This window comes from Zeus faber (genome assembly GCF_960531495.2).
Source record: "Zeus faber genome assembly, chromosome: 22".
Classification (NCBI taxonomy): Eukaryota; Metazoa; Chordata; class Actinopteri; order Zeiformes; family Zeidae; genus Zeus; species Zeus faber.
Genome location: NC_137209.1, coordinates 15,609,827 through 15,629,558, shown reverse-complemented (window position 1 = coordinate 15,629,558; position 19,732 = coordinate 15,609,827). Strand labels below are relative to the sequence as shown.

The 19,732-nt window shown below is 38.6% G+C and overlaps 1 protein-coding gene across 2 annotated transcripts in view; it reads left to right on the top strand.

The window, feature by feature from the left end:
- The window catches only part of camk2d1 (calcium/calmodulin-dependent protein kinase (CaM kinase) II delta 1), a 121,510-nt gene that overhangs the window by 65,532 nt on the left and 36,246 nt on the right, over window positions 1-19,732 (top strand). For both annotated transcript variants that reach the window (XM_080023388.1, XM_080023387.1), the window contains exon 14: window positions 7,302-7,350. In XM_080023388.1, coding sequence (XP_079879514.1) covers window positions 7,302-7,350 — 49 coding nt within the window. The remainder of the gene's footprint in view (window positions 1-7,301; window positions 7,351-19,732) is intronic.

Sequence of the window (19,732 nt, the reverse complement as noted above, 5' to 3'; positions counted from 1 at the left end):
CTGTGCACAACGGTCTGACAGCAAGTCTCTCGCTGGAAACTAAATGCTTACCGTTCGTCCGTCCTCTATCTAAGCAGAAAGAGTAAGCAATAGGGAAGACAAATTAATACAATATATAAAAACAAGACAATAAGATGAGGTTAGAAATGGAACACGGTAGCAATAAAGGGCTTGCAGCAATGTACAATAAAGTGATCCATATGGTGGCAGAAGTAGTGGCGCATAAACCAAGAGACAATGGAGACGTGTGACGACGGATGGCTTATCGGCTGCAGACCACCAGAAAGGCGTCGGAAACAGACGGCGGTGATAATATCCTGACGGCCGGCCGCTTTCCCGCTGTCCTACCCGCAGCATCAGATCCAAACCGCCCAGAAATAAAAGATGTCTGGTATCACCCACCCACCTCCGTTTCTTAATCAGTCCTTTCGATTTCGCTGCAGCTGAGAATGTTGATGAGCCCCCGCAGTCGCTCCCTCCTCTTCTCCTCTCCTTCCTGTTCTATTCCTTCCTCTATCCCTCGGTGCCTGTTTCCATTCTCTGGCACATAAGGTTTTTTGTGGAAGTACGTTGGAAAACAATGGAATATATCTGTTTATTTCTTTGTATGAACGTGCAAGTTTAGACTGGAACCCTAGATAGAGGCTGACTGTGTCTCTTGTGTTGCGACCATTGAATTCAGAAAAGGAAGACTGCTGGTGCTGGTTCTTTCAGGGTAGGCCTCTTCTGGATAGATTTCCTGTTTTCCAACCCAGGCCTTATTAAAACAGGATTTCTAGTCAAGAGACTAGAATCAGGAAGTTGCGCAGCTTCCTGTTGGCAACGTACTCTAGCCAATGTTCCAAAAAGGACTTTTTATTAAAATGTCACGAGTGATATTCAAAACATGTTCAAAAAATCAAGACTAAGCAACGTGTGACTGTGATGCGAGTTTGCCCAAAAAAAATAAATAAAAAAAATCGATTTGATTTCTTTACACGGCTTAAAACATTTTCCCCATTGGGCTGCACTTAAGCACAGTGAGAAGCTGCAGCAGGGCGGTAAGTTTCTCCGTATCAAAACATTTAGCCAGGTTGTTCTATGAACTATGAACAACCAACTTTCTAATGAGACCTGGGCTGAAAAATAGCAAACATATCCTTTTAACAGTAGAAGATCCTCGCGTTTGACTTCCCCCGCCACATTGCTTAAACCACAACTATTTTGATAATCTGCGAGATAGTTTTGCTCCTTTGACTTGACAAGTGCTTAGAGCAGTTATTCCCCACTCCTTTTAGCGTAATGTGTGAGTTAAAACAGCGTTTTTAGCCTCAAGTAGTAGCAGTGTTGATGGCATCTGCCATGCACCATTTTGAATTGAAGAATCCTGTTTGATTGGCACTCTTAACCCTATAAATTGGGGAAAAATGAAGCGCGGTCTTAATAAAGTTTTATTTTTGAGTGTTATTGGTAGAACTAAGCAGATCTGCTTGGGTCTGACTCAAAATATGTTAATTTAAAATATAATTGGGTGAGTTTTGATGTCACTGCCGAAGATGGTGGTTACAGTTACTGAGTAACTTATTTTCACACCTTTCTTAATATTAAAAGTAAGACCTCTCGTCTTCGATATATTGGATGTATGTTCCCACACACCTTGCCAAAATTCCCTGTTCATTTTACTCTACTGATTGAAGGTAATGAATGTTCCTAGTGTAAGAATGCACTGGAATGCTTGGTTTGTCTTTACTGAAGTGAGCAATAAATAATGCGTTTTCTTTCCTAAGAAAATTTGAAAAATTGAAAATAATTTTAGACATTTTTTCAAGTAATTCAGATATTCAAACTGATATCAGATGTACTTTGTGTGTGCATTACCTTTAAGACCGCCCCTGACGCTGATGCCTAAGAAAGGCCTGTTGGTTTGACGTTGTTACATGTTTGGCCTTTCAAAGGTAGTTGCATGCTATGCCTGTAAATTAAAACCACTACTCTGGCTGATGTAGCTGTTAGTCACGTCCGCACTACAAATGTGACATGGAGACATACAAGTGCTCCTGCAAGCAAGTTGTGCTTTCCCATCAACCCTCCTCTCATTAAACATGGGACATCTTCTTTAGACTCAAACACTAAGGGCTTTTGCTGTCTAGTTTTAATAGGTGATGTAAACCCTACAAACTCATCAATGAACTCACTGCATGGGTGGAATGTAGAGTATCGCCATTAAGCTCTTCTTGTTGTGATTACTGAAAGAACCTACTAACCAACATAATGTTCCAACTGGTAAAAGCTTTGTGAAAGGTAAATCAGATGCCTTTACTGTAGCTAACTTATATATGAGTTTATTTGCAATATAAGATGGACGGGAAGCCACTTTCATAATTCCTCCCAGAAGTTCAAGTGCTCAAATTCTGAATGGTGCAACGGTCTACCAGAAACGTTAAGCTAACGTTTTTCCCCAGGCTCTGGACTTGTAAGCTCCCGCTTTCCTTGTCACTTCTGTCCTGTCTGCACTGTCTTTACTGTCTGCCAACTCTGTCCCTCCAGATCAACAACAAGGCCAATGTGGTCACCAGCCCCAAAGAGCCTGTCCCCACTCCTTCTCTGGTACACTCTTTGCCTGCCTGCTTTAATGTCTGTCTGTCTGTCTGTCTGCATGTATATGCCATGACTGGCTGCTGTTAAATTGTCCATGTGTTCATAATTTCTGCGGTATAGGTCATGATGGACCACTATTTCACTTTTCTGCTGTTGCGTTACATCGTCTTGCGTACATAATTGCGTCACATTTCTATACACAGGCTGCTTCTTCCTTGTTGTTGATAATGAATGCAGTGGCAGCTGTGGTGCCATTGCATCCTCATACCAGTATGTGCCATGCACATACTGGTATGAGACCATATACTGTTGGCCCAGGTTACCTCCACATTTGATAATCCCTGGTTAGTCCAATGTTACCCTGGAAACCATCAAGTTCCTGATTTGCTGCAGTGTCCATAAGTTTAAGCTTACAGATGCATATAGGTTGACGTTTGGATAGCTCAGAATCTCATATTTCTCAAATCTCAAACATTGCCCTCTGTTTCTTCTGTATATTCATATATCTGACTGTACAAATTAAAGGATTTTATTGCGTCTTGCAATCAAATGAAAACAAAAGACTTGCAATGTTGGTACTTGAATAATAATGCAATTTATCTAATTTTTCCTGTGCTAGGCTATTATGCAAATCATCTTTTTCAGTCTTTTCAAGTTTCCCTATCTTGACATTTCAACCTAAACCAATATTGTTGTACAATTTCTCGTAGTGCATCAGACTAATGATATTTTAATAGTCATGTGTACATGTACTATCCGGCTTTGGATACCGGCTTAAGAAGTTGGTACATACAATACGGAAAGCCACATTACTGTGGACAGACAAGCAGTTTAAAATTAATATTTAATAAAGTTATTTTTTATTATTAATTATTTACTTAAAAGGAAGGAATGGATGGGCAACATTTACATACATATTATACAAAAAAAGGTTTTTCCACAAAAGTAAGTGTTCTTTGAAATGTAGTTAAACATTATTTGCAATGTTCCATCGTGCCGTGTGGTTGACATCCCTACTGTTGGTACTGTTGGTGCCACGGTGATATTTCTGCATCTGAGTTAAGACCACTGTCTGCTAAAGCTTCAGTTTGAGTCTGTTTGCAGGAAAGCAAAGGAAATCTCCCATTTGCTATCTCCCATTTGCCTGCTTTCAGGCAAATGGGAGATAGCATGCCAACAATTGTATAGGAACTTTCTAGGCAAAACAACAGCGTGACAGGGTGGATCCCCTTTAAAACCTAAAGAGGTATATACAGTAATGACTTGAATTGGCAGTATTTTTTATTGAATATCGATTTTATTTATATACTGTGTGTATATAAATATCTTGCTCCCTTAAACAATGGCCTTCCATAAATTATAGCATGTTCACACCAAGGTATCCTAACCTTAACCATCAAAGCGGAGGCTTTACATGGTTTTGTGAGCATACAGTATCTATCAATCAAGAACTTTACCAGACATATGCCCTTTGTCATGGTGATGAGAAGTATTTGTAGTGTCATGACCACATTAAGAATTAAAATTGCACTCGTTAAAAAGGGGATACGTTTATGCAGTTTTACATAGTTTATTAAACTATTCAATTATCATATTAAACTGGGGCACCACTGGGCACCACTTCCAATTGAGTCCGTGGTTTGATACCTTTACTACGGTCTTCACCTCTTAAGGAACACAAACAGGTAAACAATAAATATAACATATGACAATAAATGGGATTTTTTTGAGATCATGCTAACTAATTGCAGAAATTAAATAATAGTAAAACATATAACATTTTTTAATAATAGTACAATAAGTTATAAAGAATATAGATGTAAAGAAAATAAGCACATTAATGCAGGGTTTAAAATGGTGACACTAACTCAGTGACACTAGTGAGGCAGTTATGAATCTTTAATCAAAATATTAAAACAAGGCACACGCTAAGGGCAGTTAGCTTCTCTGAAGGGGAAAATTAATAAAATTCCACATCAACTCGTATCAAGAAGCCGATTTGGAAGCCTTTCGCCTTACGGATCGCCAAGTTGTGGTGGGGAGTTTCAGCGGGCTCTCTAGAGCTTGTGGACCGAACGGGCTCCATTACGTTGTGGGCAATCGCTGCAGCTTGCCTGCTTCGGAGGTGGTTTCCAGTCACGTTGTGTGGACGTCAGCGGCTGGCAGTTTGGTCGTTGCCGGCAAAAAGGTCCAAGGATCCCAGGCAGACTGGAACGATTTGTCGGCTTTGGAAGCCTCCGATGCGGCGTGCTCCGAGGGCTGTAATTTCACTGTCATGGAGTCGGTCTGGGCAAACTCATTGAACTCTTCGACGACTTCTGGTTAAGAGGCAATGGCTTCAGTGCGCTCTTCTTGTTGTGGTTGAGCGTCAAACCAAATTAATCTACACTAACTTTTAATCAGTTCGGGCTTGAATCTTTCTTGGATCGGTTGAAAATAAAAGGGAAAATAATGTTACGTTAAAAAAATGTGCAAGGTTTGATGAATAAAGAATAAGAATAAACAGAATAGAAGAAAGAAAATAAGAAAACACAATTCTTCAGCTGGGTATCTGGAGCAGGCTCGTTTAGTAAAAATTTGATTTGTGCACAAACTTTAGCAGAACTTTTTCTCTCTGTATATTATAGCTGACTAATTAACCACTAAGATAATTTCTTATTACTAACTTTTCAGACATCATTTCAACAATTTCAAGCTAATACAAAGCATGAAATCATCATCTTTTAGCTGGACAATACACAATGAACATTGTAATGTTGGTGGTTATCACGATTTCAACGTGCTAGATGTGCAACCTGGCAACATGGAAGTTAATACATTACATTAAAAAAGTATTATTGGTAAATGACGTACTTACTTTAATGACTACATTTGGGGTGGGGCGTTTGCATGGGGTCCGTTTTATGTTCGGTTTGGATGTTAGGTGTACATGTGTGATTATTCCCGTTTGTCACAGGATTTCTGCGTGAGATCATTTAATACCGTGTGTAAGGTATCCAAAGCATGCCTCACAGTAAGTTGACGGTGCTTATTTTCTGGATGCTATGGCAACAGAAAGAACTTTTCCAGTCCATGGCCACCTACTCAGTCCACGGGTTGTCATTATCTACAATGTGGTCACAGAAAGACACGTACACCTCGATTTTCTGTATTTGTTCAATGTTTGTTTTGTGGTTAATGTGTCATTATCAATATCTTTAAATATTGAAGAGGTGTTGTTTGAGATGTTTACCAGTTGCCACAATATTACCTCCTTGAGCGATAGGGTAGTCATGCCTCACTGTAAACCAACAGTCAATGATAATAGATATTTTAAGATTAATGTACTTTAATGCAGCCTTTATACAGTATATACATTTTTGGATGGGCCATTACGTCAAAGTTTACCTCAAGTCTGCCTTTCATTTTGGGTATTTTTTGCTACTTGCAATGTCATTGACTGGTGGGTTTCCACAGTGTCAATGGTAGACTTGCTTGTCCTTCCGGCCGTAGCTAAAACTTCCTCTCTTTCCCTTCCCCCTTTTCCTTTTTGTATTTTCTCTCCACTCTTGGGCAAAACTCTCACTCACTTACCCTGTTTGACTAACTGTCTCCTGTTCTTCCATCTTTCAACCCTTCGTCCATGTTCCTGCTCTCACATAAGGAGCCTCAAACCACTGTTATCCACAACCCCGCTGATGGAAACAAGGTATTTGGCGGTTGAGCGATGTCGCAGTCCTGGGGCTTTTGTTTGTTGACTTAACATGTGTTACATTAAGGTGTCATTAGGCTTGTGATTTGTTGTTTCTCTATCTTTTGTTTTCGGGAATTTACGCTGTCACAGTTTGTGTTTTTTTTTGTTTTTTTTCTTTTTAAGACCTTCAAAACGTGTGACCTGGGACATATTTGAGTTTATTTGCAGGCAAAATAGATAATGCATGATGCATGCGATTCTGCGCCATCTTGTACTGTCTAGCTTTTGTTTCCTTTCAGTGTCATTCTAGATGGATAGGGTATGGACGCTCTTTTTTTCCCCCCTGTCAGCTTGCATGTCGTTACTCGATCTCCGGCAAGACGTGCCCTATCCGCTATCAAGTCGCTCGAGGCCAAATTCTGTACAAAGTATCCATTTGAAATGCACTGTTGTATTGTGTTTAGTCCATCCTACAGTGGGGGCTGGTAGCTCAGGCAGTAGAGTAGGTCTTGAGTACTTGAGCAAGACCGTAAACGCCCCAACTGCTCCCTGGGCACTGCCACACGGGTGGCAGTGCACTGCTCCTAGATACGTCAGGTACTAGGATGTGTAAATGCAGAGAACTAATTTCCCCGCAGCGATTGATAAAGTATACGTTGTTATTGTTGTTGATGTACAGTATGTGTGGACCTGCTTTTTCCAGTGGTACATATTCTCTCGGGAAACCTGGGTCTTAATATCTGTACGCACATCTCATGTCGCTTCTGTATTGAGATGAGCCTCAGAGCTCTTTTGGGATCTTCATTAACATATGAACTCAAGTTAAGACGCATAGCGCCAACCACTTCTGTCAACGCTATGTTTTGTGCCATCTTGAGGCCTTTATTCGTAAAATCCCTAACATTCTGTCGGTGGAGGCTATCGTCAATCCTGTTTGAACAGGTAGCGGATGCCGCAGTAACCCAAGAGGCTTTGGCTATTTTTATTTTGTCGCGCGCGTTGCCTCTGAGTTGTGGTTGTTTACGGGCTTCTCCTATGTGTCATTTGACAGGAATCTAGCGAGAGCGCCAACACGACCATCGAGGACGAGGATGTGAAAGGTAGGGAGTTTCTCACAGGCTGCTTCCTCGGTGGGGCTCTTTTCCTTGTCTTTTCTTTGTCTTCATACCCCGTCAACATTAGGATTACCCTAACCAAAGCTTCACAGCAGGCCCTTATGTTCAGTTGGCCTAAGCATGCACAGCACACTCCAATTCACTTTGAAATGTACTTTCACAATTTTTCTACCCAAGCCTTACAAATGTTTCCAGCCCACCCTTTACCTTTTTCGAGGAAAAAAATATATTTGCTGGCTGTCAGTAGGAAGCGGTGTGACTTCCTGTTTCTGGTGTCTTGAGTCAGCGTGGATGTTGCTGATGTGAAAAAGAGTCCCTGATTTTTATGCTTAAACACTTGACCCATTGGAATGCATTCAAGCACAATGAGAAGCTGCAGCAGAGAGGTAAGTTTCTCAGTAGTGAAGTGTTCAGTGAGGTTGTGCTAAGAACAGTTAGGTTCATACATTTTAATAAAGCATGAGTTGAAGAATTGCTAACCTAGCACCAAGTTTGCCGCTAACGAGACTCCTATATTTGTGAATGGGGGAGTCGTGTATATCTACATTTCTGTCGCATATGTACACAACATTCAACACTGAGTCTTGAGTGAACACTACGTTTTGGGATCGGTTGGTTTTGCCCACACCATCTTTTGCTCACACTATCTTACCACCATACTAGCGTTTAGCAGGTTTTCCCTTCAAAACGAGATGGTGTTCTGTCTCCTTTGTTGTGTTGTGTTTCAGTGTCCCATCAGTTTCTTTCAACTTTCGCCCATTGTGTAGTTCCTGTTGGGTCTCCTGTCATCACGTACTGTAGCAGCTCTGGTGCTGGTATCGATTACTAATTTATCCACGGAATGGTACAAATTTGACAATTCATCCGTTACCGCTTTGAAACGAGACAATAAAAACAGAAGTGTTTCCACTTCTAATTGTGCTTCAGATAAAATGCATCCTTCCATTAAAGGGACAGCGGGGGATCGGTGTCTCATGGTTACGTCTCAACCACTAATGTCATAACCCACCAGCATCCAACACACACACACACACACACACACACACACACACACACATGCACACGCACACACACGCAAATGAACGCTGGCTGACCCGCTCCACTGGTAAGCCTGGCCCCTGGCCTCATTAGAGCCCCAATACCTTCCAAGGACACAATGAGAGCTGACTAAAGCGTCAGAGAGAGACTAAAAGAGAGAAAGAGGAGTAGAGCGATCAGAGGGAGTAGAAGGAGCACATTGTCCTTGTATTTAATGACGTGAACATTTCAGATGATTCCGTCTTGCCATGAGCGAAAGTGTGTGTGTGTGTGTGTGTGTGTGTGTGTGTGTGTGTGTGTGTGTGTGTGTGTGTGTGTGTGTGTGTGTGTGTGTGTGTGTGTGTGTGTGTGTGTGTGTGTGCACCGTTGCACCGATGATGTAATCATTTGGCCGTTTCCCTCTTGATTTGTTGCGAGCGCTGTTAAGCCCCGCTCCTCACAGGCCTTTCAGCGCCGCCCCAACCAGCCAAATTAATTGCCCCCCCCCCCGCTCATATTCCCCCTTTCAAACAGGCCGAAAAAGTGATGGACAGGGGATGCAGGGTTTTAATCATCCCATCTTTATGGGTTTTTAAAAAGGACCCCCTTTTGTAAAGGAGGGTATTGTCGGGCCAGAGGCGTTGGCGAGCGGTAAAATATCCTTTTGGGGTAAATGGTGACGGCTCAATGATGGAGGCCAATGACTTTCCTACATGGACGGAGTAGATCGGTCGCTCGTTGTTGTCCCCCTGTGATGTTATTGGGGTGATAAGCGTTTGAGTTGGTTTTTTTTTTTTTCCACTGTCAAATGTTAAATAAAAGGACCGGTGTAACCTTTTCAAGCGCCCTCCTCATCCACCCCTTTATTCCTGAGGTTTCATCCTCTGTTCATAACAATTTGTTCTCAGCCGTCGGAACAAAATGTGTCAGCTGGGAACAAATCGTCTGCATGACTCTCATCCATTCTGTCGTTTCTTTTCATCCCCACCTCATTTCTCCATCTCACTTTCCTCTGTTGTTCCCACCGCGTTCGTTGTTCCAAACTGCCCTCTCATTCCTTCATCCCTCATCCATCTGTTCATCAATTCATCCCTTCACCTGCCCCCACCTGCCTTATTTCGAACCCCATCCATCCCATCCGTTCATTCATTTATTATCCTTACTGATTTTCCATCCTTTATCCATATCCTTTCATCCTTCCACTCACCCTTCTGACCATTCATCCATATATTCCTCCATACATCATCCATCCGTCTACATCCGTTTCACTGCCTTCCAGCCGCTTCCGAAATCTACCATCTAAGGACCCTGGAGGCATCTCCTTTGCCAGCCCACCACTATTCCCTTCCTCTGGACCCCTCCTGTTCTTTCTCTCATCGCTCCTCCTCCTCTTCCTCCTGCTGGTACTCTCCTAGTGTGTGGCCCAGTGCAGAGGAGTTCTGTCACTACGTCCTACGGGGGCTGCTGTCGGCCGTCACACTCCTCCTCTTCGCCTGCTCATATCTGGTCTTTCTCTCCGCCCATCCCTCCGCGTGTGTCTGCGACCACTACGGCACCCATACCCAGGGTCCCGGCCCCTGGCAGGGGGGGCCCCTGCCCGGTCCTGGCCCTGGTCCTGGCCCTGGTCCTGGCCCTGACCACAGCAACTTACAGTGTAAGTCCTACAGAGGTTTTGGGCAAGGGTGAGACCAGTTCACATCCCCACCCCAAGGTGGCACACTGACCTACCCACCAAAGAGTTGACCCCCTCCCCAATAGAAAAATGCACTTTTTTTTTTTTTTAATTTGAAAATGTGGTATGCTCTCAGGACAAAATGTGATACATGTTATTGTAGTTGTTATTTGAACTTTTGGAACCTAAGTTTTTATATTGACTTAAAAATACAGCAGTATCACAGCCTATTGGCCTCTGAAAGCCGTCAAAGTAATAGATGTCAGGCTTCGGTTTACAATATACAATCAATCAATCTTCACCCGTAATTTGAATATGTTCGTAACCTAGTATGGATAGTGTTTTTAGTGTTTGGGCCTATAACTCCATCTCAATTTTGTTTTTGTTGGGGCTAAGCCACACCTCTCTCCAGGGGTCTTGGCTCCCTCCTGAGCCACAGAAGGGCACAGCAGAGCTACTGTGTTCTAGCGCCCCCTGCAGGTCAGAGGCCATCACAACATTCCTCAGAACCTGGGCCAGTGATTAATAACATGACAGAGAGGAGGACGCCCCTGACGATTGTTCACGCGCCGTGTTTTTTTTTTTTTTTTTTAGCTCCTCCTGTCGGTGTCGGATAATTTTACCGTACTCAAACATACTTTTAAAGAGCACCCCATTCCACCCGTGCAGACAACCACTTTAAAATCAGGCGTTCTGTCTTCTTAAATGCATTAACTTGTCCATTGAGGTGGTTCTCTGCTGCTGGTTGCTTGCCTGCAATACCGTAGCCTCCCTTGCCTCATGTGAATCCACACACACCAAGCATCTGTTTCTCTCTCTCTCTGTGTGTGTGTGTGTGTGTGTGTGTGTGTGTGTGTGTGTGTGTGTGTGTGTGTGTGTGTGTGTGTGTGTGTGTGTGTGTGTGTGTGTGTGTGTGTGTGTGTGTGTGTGTGTGTGTGTGTGTGTGTGTGTGTGTGTGTGTGTGTGTGTGCACGCTCCAGTACTCTGTCTTCCTACCCGTGTTGTAATGAAAGGGCCCGGAGGGAGAGGATGTCCGTGCGGCCAACAGTGCACACTGTCCTTTTCAATGGAGGATTATTTCCACTCTATAAATGCCACAGCACAGCTTTCCACTGGCGGGGGGCGAGGGGGGTGGCGTCCTCTGAGTGGCAGAGAGAAAGACATGCTGAACAGCATCCAGTCATTCAGCCCCAATCTGCCCAAAAAAGTTAATTCCCTCGACTTTTACAGCAGGGGCTAAAAATCTAAGGAAAGAAAATATGATTATTGTATTTGTTTTTATTTGTTTTTATTTGTTTATGTATATATTTGTGTGTGTGTGTGTGTGTGTGTGTGTGTGTGTGTGTGTGTGTGTGTGTGTGTGTGTGTGTGTGTGTGTGTGTGTGTGTGTGTGTGTGTGTGTGTGTGTGTGTGTGTGTGTGTGTGTGTATATACTGTGTATATATGTGTGTATGTATGTATATATACTGTGTGTTTGTGTGTGTCTGTATATATATATATATATACACACACAGTATATATATATACTGTGTGTGTGTGTATATACTGTGTGTGTGTGTGTATATATATGTGTGTGTATGTATATATATATGTGTGTGTGTGTGTGTGTGTGTGTGTATGTATATATACATGTGTATATGTATAAATATTTATGTATATAATATAAGTATACATATGTGTGTGTGTGTGTGTATGTATATATATATATATATATATATATATATGTGTGTGTGTGTATTTGTGTTAATGTATATGTATATATATGTGTTTGTGTGTATTTGTGTGTATGTATATGTATATATATGTGTGTGTGTGTGTATTTGTGTGTATGTATATATACATGTGTATGTATACGTATATATATGTTTTCGATGTATATGTATACATATATGTATATATATATTTGTACATGTATACATATAAATATGTATTTATATTTATTGTATAAACGTTTGTGTGTGTGTATATATATGTAAAATGTAATATATATATATATATATATTACATTTTACATTTAGTCATTTAGCAGACGCTTTTATCCAAAGCGATTTACAATTGTTCAAACGCCGACGGACGCAGCCATCAGGAGCAATTAGGGGTTAAGTGTCTTGCTCAAGGACACTACAGCATGCTAGCAGGAGGAGCCTGGGATCGAACCAGCAACCTTTAGATTACTAGACGACCAGCTCTACCGCCTGAGCTTCCATCCCCATATACACATATGTATGTGTGTATATGTATGTATATATGTACGTACGTATGCATGCATGTATGTATATATGTGATCCACTGCATACTTGAGGTACATTTGGTGGCTTTAGATTTTTTTTTCTCCCTTCATCATTTGAAAGTGAAGAATCAGAGCTTCCAAACAAGGTGTCACTTGTTCAAATCAAGCAAATATTTTTAAAGCTATGACTTGTTAATGACAAGGGTGCGGCAAACTGTGTCTGGAGATAATCACCTTCAAGTTTTTCCCAAACTTGGCTTCATTCAGCCAGCTCCCAGAATGCAAATGGCATGGAGGACCAACACAGGCTAGCAAGTTGTCACATGGCTACTTGACACCCTGCTGACTGGGGCAATCTCTGCATTGTTCTTATGTTTTGAGGGAATGTTGAACAGCTTCATCGACAAACACAGTTTGTTTTTAAAAAAGCTTTTATTTAACGGTAAGAATATACATGTTGAATGAAAGTGGAATTATTAAGGAGTTTAAAAGTGCGGACAACACAACAAAATGTAGAGTCTGTCAATAATGAGTCTCTGCGTATCAGCCTCGGTGTGTCATTTAATATATTATTGTGTGTATGCAGAATATTTTCAAAGTTCTTGGAGTTGTTATGTTGGCAAACCCCAACCCTCCAACTACACCCTGAGAGCCTGTTTGGGGCCTCTTTTCATTTTCTTTTGGCCCCTGGCTGCATTTGCAGGGAAAGGCTGTGTATCTTGTGCATTACTACCTACTACCTTCATAATCTGCATCACCAACCTCAACGGACTTCATCACGTCATCCACTTCGTCAGTTGTAACAACAATAGGCGTATCGTCGGTCTTCGCCGGTGGTTCTTGAAAATATTCCGTTTCATCATCAGATCCGGGTTGAAATCCGCTATTTGAAGTGTTCTCCAAGTCCGGGATAATATCAGATTCAGCGTCGCTGTCGGAGATCTGAGCATCATTGCGGATGATGAAGAAAGTGACAAGTGAAACCAAAGGAGCCTCCTCTTGTTTACGGAAGTGACGTCAGCATTTCTTCTCGGATGAGACACGTTCAGCGTCTCGGTAAGAAAACTCTGTTTCCCCATGTGAGCAAACGGGACTATTTAACTCCACGGTTCAACATTTTCTACTATTTATGAATCAAACTCGGTTTTGAAGGAACACAAATCTGGAAAAATCTTGATTTTCCTGATGGAAAGGTTTTTCCACCTTTTTTTGGCTGCTCCTAGCGATTTTAGAAAAGCGTGAGATAGCAGGTTTTGCTGCGGTGGGTCATATATTTTTACGATTTTCAACATAGTATAGTATGGCGGTTTTGGGATATATTTCAGCACTGTATATTTTGACGTTTTTCGCCATGTAGTATGCAGTTTTTGGATATTTGTGGCGTTGCATATTTTGACGTTTTTCAATATGTCTTATGTTGTTTTTGGGATATTTTTTCAGCATTGTATATTTTGATTTTTCGACATAGTATAGTATGTCGTTTTTTTGGATTTTTACCTAGGTTGTATATTTTGACGTTTTTGCGATATTTTTCGGAGTGGTATATTTTGACGTTTTTCGACATAGTATAGTATGTCGTTTTTGTGAAATTTATCTGGGTTGTATATTTTGACGTTTTTGTGATATTTTTCCGTGTGGTATATTTTGACGTTTTTCGACATAGTATAGTATGTCGTTTTTGGGATATTTTTTGGCGTTGTATATTGTGACGTTTTTCGGGATATATTTCGGCACTATATTTTGACGTTTTTCGCCATGTAGTATGCTGTTTTTGGGATATTTTTCGGCGTTGTATCTTTTGACGTTTTTCGCCATGTAGTATGCTGTTTTTGGGATATTTTTCGGTGTTGTATATTTTGACGTTTTTCGACTCAGTAAAGTATGCTGTTTTTGGGATATTTTTCGCCGTTATATATTTTGAAGTTTTTCGATATGTATTATGTCGTTTTTGGGATATTTTTCGCCGTTGTATATTTGATGTTTTTCAACATAGTTTAGTATGTCGATCTTGTGATATTTTTGGCATTGCATATTTTGACGTTTTTCGACATGTCGTTTTCGGGATATTTTTCGGCGTTGTATATTGTGACTTTTTCGGTATGTATTTCGGCACTATATTTTGACGTTTTTCGACCTAGTATAATATGTCGTTCTTGTGATATTTTTGACATAGTATATAGTATGTCTTTTTTGGGATATTTTTCGGCGTTGCATATTTTGACGTTTTTCGACACAGTATAGGATGTCGTTTTTGGGATATATTTCGGCACTGTATATTTTGACGTTTTCCCCATGTAGTATGCCGTTTTTGGGATATTTTTCGGCATGGTATATTTTGACGTTTTTCGACATGTAGTATGCCGTCTTTTGGATATTTTTCGGCGTGGTATATTTTGACGTTTTTTAACATAGTATATAGTATGCCTTTTTTGGGATATTTTTCTGCGTTGCATATTTTGACGTTTTTCGACATAGTATAGGATGTCGTTTTTGGGATATATATCGGCACTGTATATTTTGACTTTTTCCCCATGAAGTATGCCATTTTTGGGATATTTTTCGGCATAGTATATTTTGACGTTTTTCGACATAGTATGGTATGTCGTTCTTGTGATATTTTTGGCGTTGTATATTTAGACGTTTTTCAAGATGTATTATGTTGTTTTTGAGATATTTTTTGCCGTTGTATATTTGACGTTTTTCAACATAGTTTAGTATGTCGATCTTGTGATATTTTTCGGCGTTGTACATTGGGACTTTTTCGGTATGTATTTCGGCACTATATTTTGACGTTTTTCGACATATTATAGTATGTCGTTCTTGTGATATTTTGACGTTTTTTGACATAGTATAGGATGTCGTTTTTGGGATATATTTCGGCACTGTATATTTTGACGTTTTCCCCATGTAGTATGTCGTTTTTGGCATATATTTCGGCACTGTATATTTTGACGTTTTTTGCCATGTAGTATGTCGTTTTTGTGATATTTATCTGGGTTGTATATTTTGTCGTTTTTGTGATGTTTTTCGACATAGTATAGTATGTCGTTTTTGGGATTTTTTTCTGGTTTGTATATTTTGACGTTTTTGGGATATTTTTTGGTGATGTATATTTTGCCGTTTTTCGACATAGTATACTATGTCGTTTTTTTGATATTTATCTGGGTTGTATATTTTGACGTTTTTGGATATTTTTCCGTGTGGTTATATTTTGACATTTTTGACATAGTATAGTATGTCGTTTTTGGGATATTTACCTGGGTTGTATATTTTGACGATTTTGTGAAATTTTTCGGAGTGGTATATTTTGACGTTTTTCGACATAGTATAGTATGTCGTTTTTGTGATATTTTTGGCGTTGTATATTTTGACGTTTTTGTGATATTTTTCCGTGTGGTATATTTTGACGTTTTTCGACATATATAGTATGTCGTTTTTGTGATATTTATCTGGGTTGTATATTTTGACGTTTTTGTGATATTTTTCGGCGTGGTATATTTTGACGTTTTTCAACATTGTATAGTATGTCGTTTTTGGGATATTTACCTGGGTTGTGTATTTTGACGTTTTTGTGATATTTTTCGGAGTGGTATATGTTGACGTTTTTCGACATAGTATAGTATGTCGTTTTTGGGATATTTACCTGGGTTGTATATTTTGACGTTTTTGTGATATTTTTTGGAGTGGTGTATTTTGACGTTTTTCGACATAGTATAGTATGTCGTTTTTGTGATATTTTTCCGCGTTGTATATTTTGACGTTTTTCGACATAGTATAGTATGTCGTTTTTGTGATATTTATCTGGGTTGTATATTTTGACGTTTTCGTGATATTTTTCGGAGAGGTATATTTTGACGTTTTTCGACATAGTACAGTATGTCGTTTTTTTGATATTTTTCGTAGAGGTATATTTTGACGTTTTTCGACATAGTATAGTATGTCGTTTTTGTGATATTTTTCGGAGTGGTATATTTTGACGTTTTTCGACATAGTATATATAGTATGTCGTTTTTGGGATATTTTTCCGCGTTGTATATTTTGTCGTTTTTGTGATATTTATCTGGGTTGTATATTTTGACGTTTTTGTGATATTTTTCCGTGTGGTATATTTTGACGTTTTTTGACATAGTATAGTATGTCGTTTTTGTGATATTTATCTGGGTTGTATATTTTGACGTTTTTGTGATATTTTTCGGGGTGGTATATTTTGACGTTTTTCGACATAGTATAGTATGTCGTTTTTGGGATATTTACCTGGGTTGTATATTTTGACGTTTTTGTGAAATTTTTCGGAGTGGTATATTTTGACGTTTTTGTGATATTTTTCGGAGTGGAATATTTTGACGTTTTTCGACATAGTATAGTTTGTGGTTTTTGGGATTTTTACCTGGGTTGTATATTTTGACGTTTTTGTGATGTTTTTCCGTGTGGTATATTTTGACGTTTTTCGACATAGTATAGTATGTCGTTTTTGTGATATTTATCTGGGTTGTATGTTTTGACGTTTTGTGATATTTTTCGGACTGGCATATTTTGACGTTTTTCGACATAGTATAGTATGTCGTTTTTGGGATATTTACCTGGGTTGTATATTTTGACGTTTTTGTGATATTTTTCGGCGTGGTATATTTTGACGTTTTTCGACATAGTATAGTATGTCGTTTTTGTGATATTTATCTGAGTTGTATATTGTGACGTTTTTGGATATTTTTCCGTGTGGTTATATTTTGACATTTTTCGAGATAGTATAGTATGTCGTTTTTGTGATATTTTTTGGAGTGGTATATTTTGACATTTTTCGACATAGTATAGTATGTCGTTTTTGGAATATTTACTTGGGTTGTATATTTTGACGTTTTTGTGATATTTTTCGGAGTGGTATATTTTGACGTTTTTGGGATATTTTTCGGAGTGGAATATTTTGACGTTTTTCGACATAGTATAGTATGTTGTTTTTGGGATTTTTACCTGGGTTGTATATTTTGACGTTTTTGTGATGTTTTTCCGTGTGGTATATTTTGACATTTTTTGACATAGTATAGTATGTCGTTTTTGTGAAATTTATCTGGGTTGTATGTTTTGACGTTTTTGTGATATTTTTCCGTGTGGTATATTTTGACGTTTTTCGACATAGTATAGTATGTCGTTTTTGGGATATTTACCTGGGTTGTATATTTTGACGTTTTTGTGATGTTTTTCCGTGTGGTATATTTTGACGTTTTTCGACATAGTATAGTATGTCGTTTTTGTGATATTTTTCCGCGTTGTATATTTTGACGTTTTTCGACATAGTATAGTATGTCGTTTTTGTGATATTTATCTGAGTTGTATATTGTGACGTTTTTGGATATTTTTCCGTGTGGTTATATTTAGACATTTTTCGACATAGTATAGTATGTCGTTTTTGTGATATTTTTCGGAGTGGTATATTTTGACATTTTTCGACATAGTATAGTATATCGTTTTTGTAAATTTATCTGTGTTGTATATTTTGACGTTTTTCGACATAGTATCGTATGTCGTTTTTGTGATATTTATCTGAGTTGTATATTTTGACGTTTTTGTGATATTTTTCGGAGTGGTATATTTTGACGTTTTTCGACATAGTATAGTATGTCGTTTTTGTGAAATTTATCTGGGTTGTATATTTTGACGTTTTTGTGATATTTTTCCGTGTGGTATATTTTGACGTTTTTCGACATAGTATAGTATGTTGTTTTTGTGATATTTTTAGGAGTGGTATATTTTGACGTTTTTCGACATAGTATAGTATGTCGTTTTTGTGATATTTATCTGAGTTGTATATTGTCACGTTTTTGGATATTTTTCCGTGTGGTTATATTTAGACATTTTTCGACATAGTATAGTATGTCGTTTTTGTGATATTTTTCGGAGTGGTATATTTTGACATTTTTCGACATAGTATAGTATATCGTTTTTGTAAATTTATCTGTGTTGTATATTTTGACGTTTTTCGACATAGTATCGTATGTCGTTTTTGTGATATTTATCTGAGTTGTATATTTTGACGTTTTTGTGATATTTTTCGGAGTGGTATATTTTGACGTTTTTCGACATAGTATAGTATGTCGTTTTTGTGAAATTTATCTGGGTTGTATATTTTGACGTTTTTGTGATATTTTTCCGTGTGGTATATTTTGACGTTTTTCGACATAGTATAGTATGTTGTTTTTGTGATATTTTTCGGAGTGGTATATTTTGACGTTTTTCGACATAGTATAGTATGTCGTTTTTGGGATTTTTTCCTGGGTTTTATATTTTGACGTATTTGTGATATTTTTCGGAGTGGTATATTTTGACGTTTTTCGGCATAGTATAGTATGTCGTTTTTGGGATTTTTACCTGGGTTGTATATTTTGACGTTTTTGTGATGTTTTTCCGTGTGGTATATTTTGACGTTTTTCGTCATAGTATAGTATGTCGTTTTTGTGATATTTATCTGGGTTGTATATTTTGACGTTATTGTGATATTTTTCGGAGTGGAATATTTTGATGTTTTTCGACATAGTATAGTATGTCGTTTTTGGGATTTTTACCTGGGTTGTATATTTTGACGTTTTTCGACATAGTATAGTATGTCGTTTTTGTGGAATTTATCTGGGTTGTATATTTTTGACGTTTTTGTGATATTTTTCCGTGTGGTATATTTTGACGTTTTTCGACATAGTATAGTATGTTGTTTTTGTGATATTTTTCGGAGTGGTATATTTTGACGTTTTTCGACATAGTATAGTATGTCGTTTTTGGGATTTTTACCTGGGTTGTATATTTTGACGTTTTTGTGATATTTTTCGGAGTGGTATATTTTTAAGTTTTTCGACATAGTATAGTATGTCGTTTTTGGGATTTTTACCTGGGTTGTATATTTTGACGTTTTTGTGATGTTTTTCCGTGTGGTATATTTGGACGTTTTTCGACATAGTATAGTATGTCGTTTTTGTGAAATTTATCTGGGTTGTATATTTTAACGTTTTTGTGATATTTTTCGGCGTAGTATATTTTGACGTTTTTCGACATAGTATAGTATGTCGTTTTTGTGATATTTTTCCGCGTTGTATATTTTGACGTTTTTCGACATAGTATAGTATGTCGTTTTTGGGATTTTTACCTGAGTTGTATATTTTGAAGTTTTTGTGATATTTTTCGGACTGGTATATTTTGACGTTTTTCGACATAGTATAGTATGTCGTTTTTGGAATATTTACTTGGGTTGTATATTTTGACGTTTTTGTGATATTTTTCGGAGTGGTATATTTTGATGTTTTTCGACATAGTATAGTATGTCGTTTTTGGGATATTTACCTGGGTTGTATATTTTGACGTTTTTGTGATATTTTTCGGCGTGGTATATTTTGACGTTTTTCGACATTGTATAGTATGTCGTTTTTGTGATATTTTTCCGCGTTGTATATTTTGACGTTTTTGGA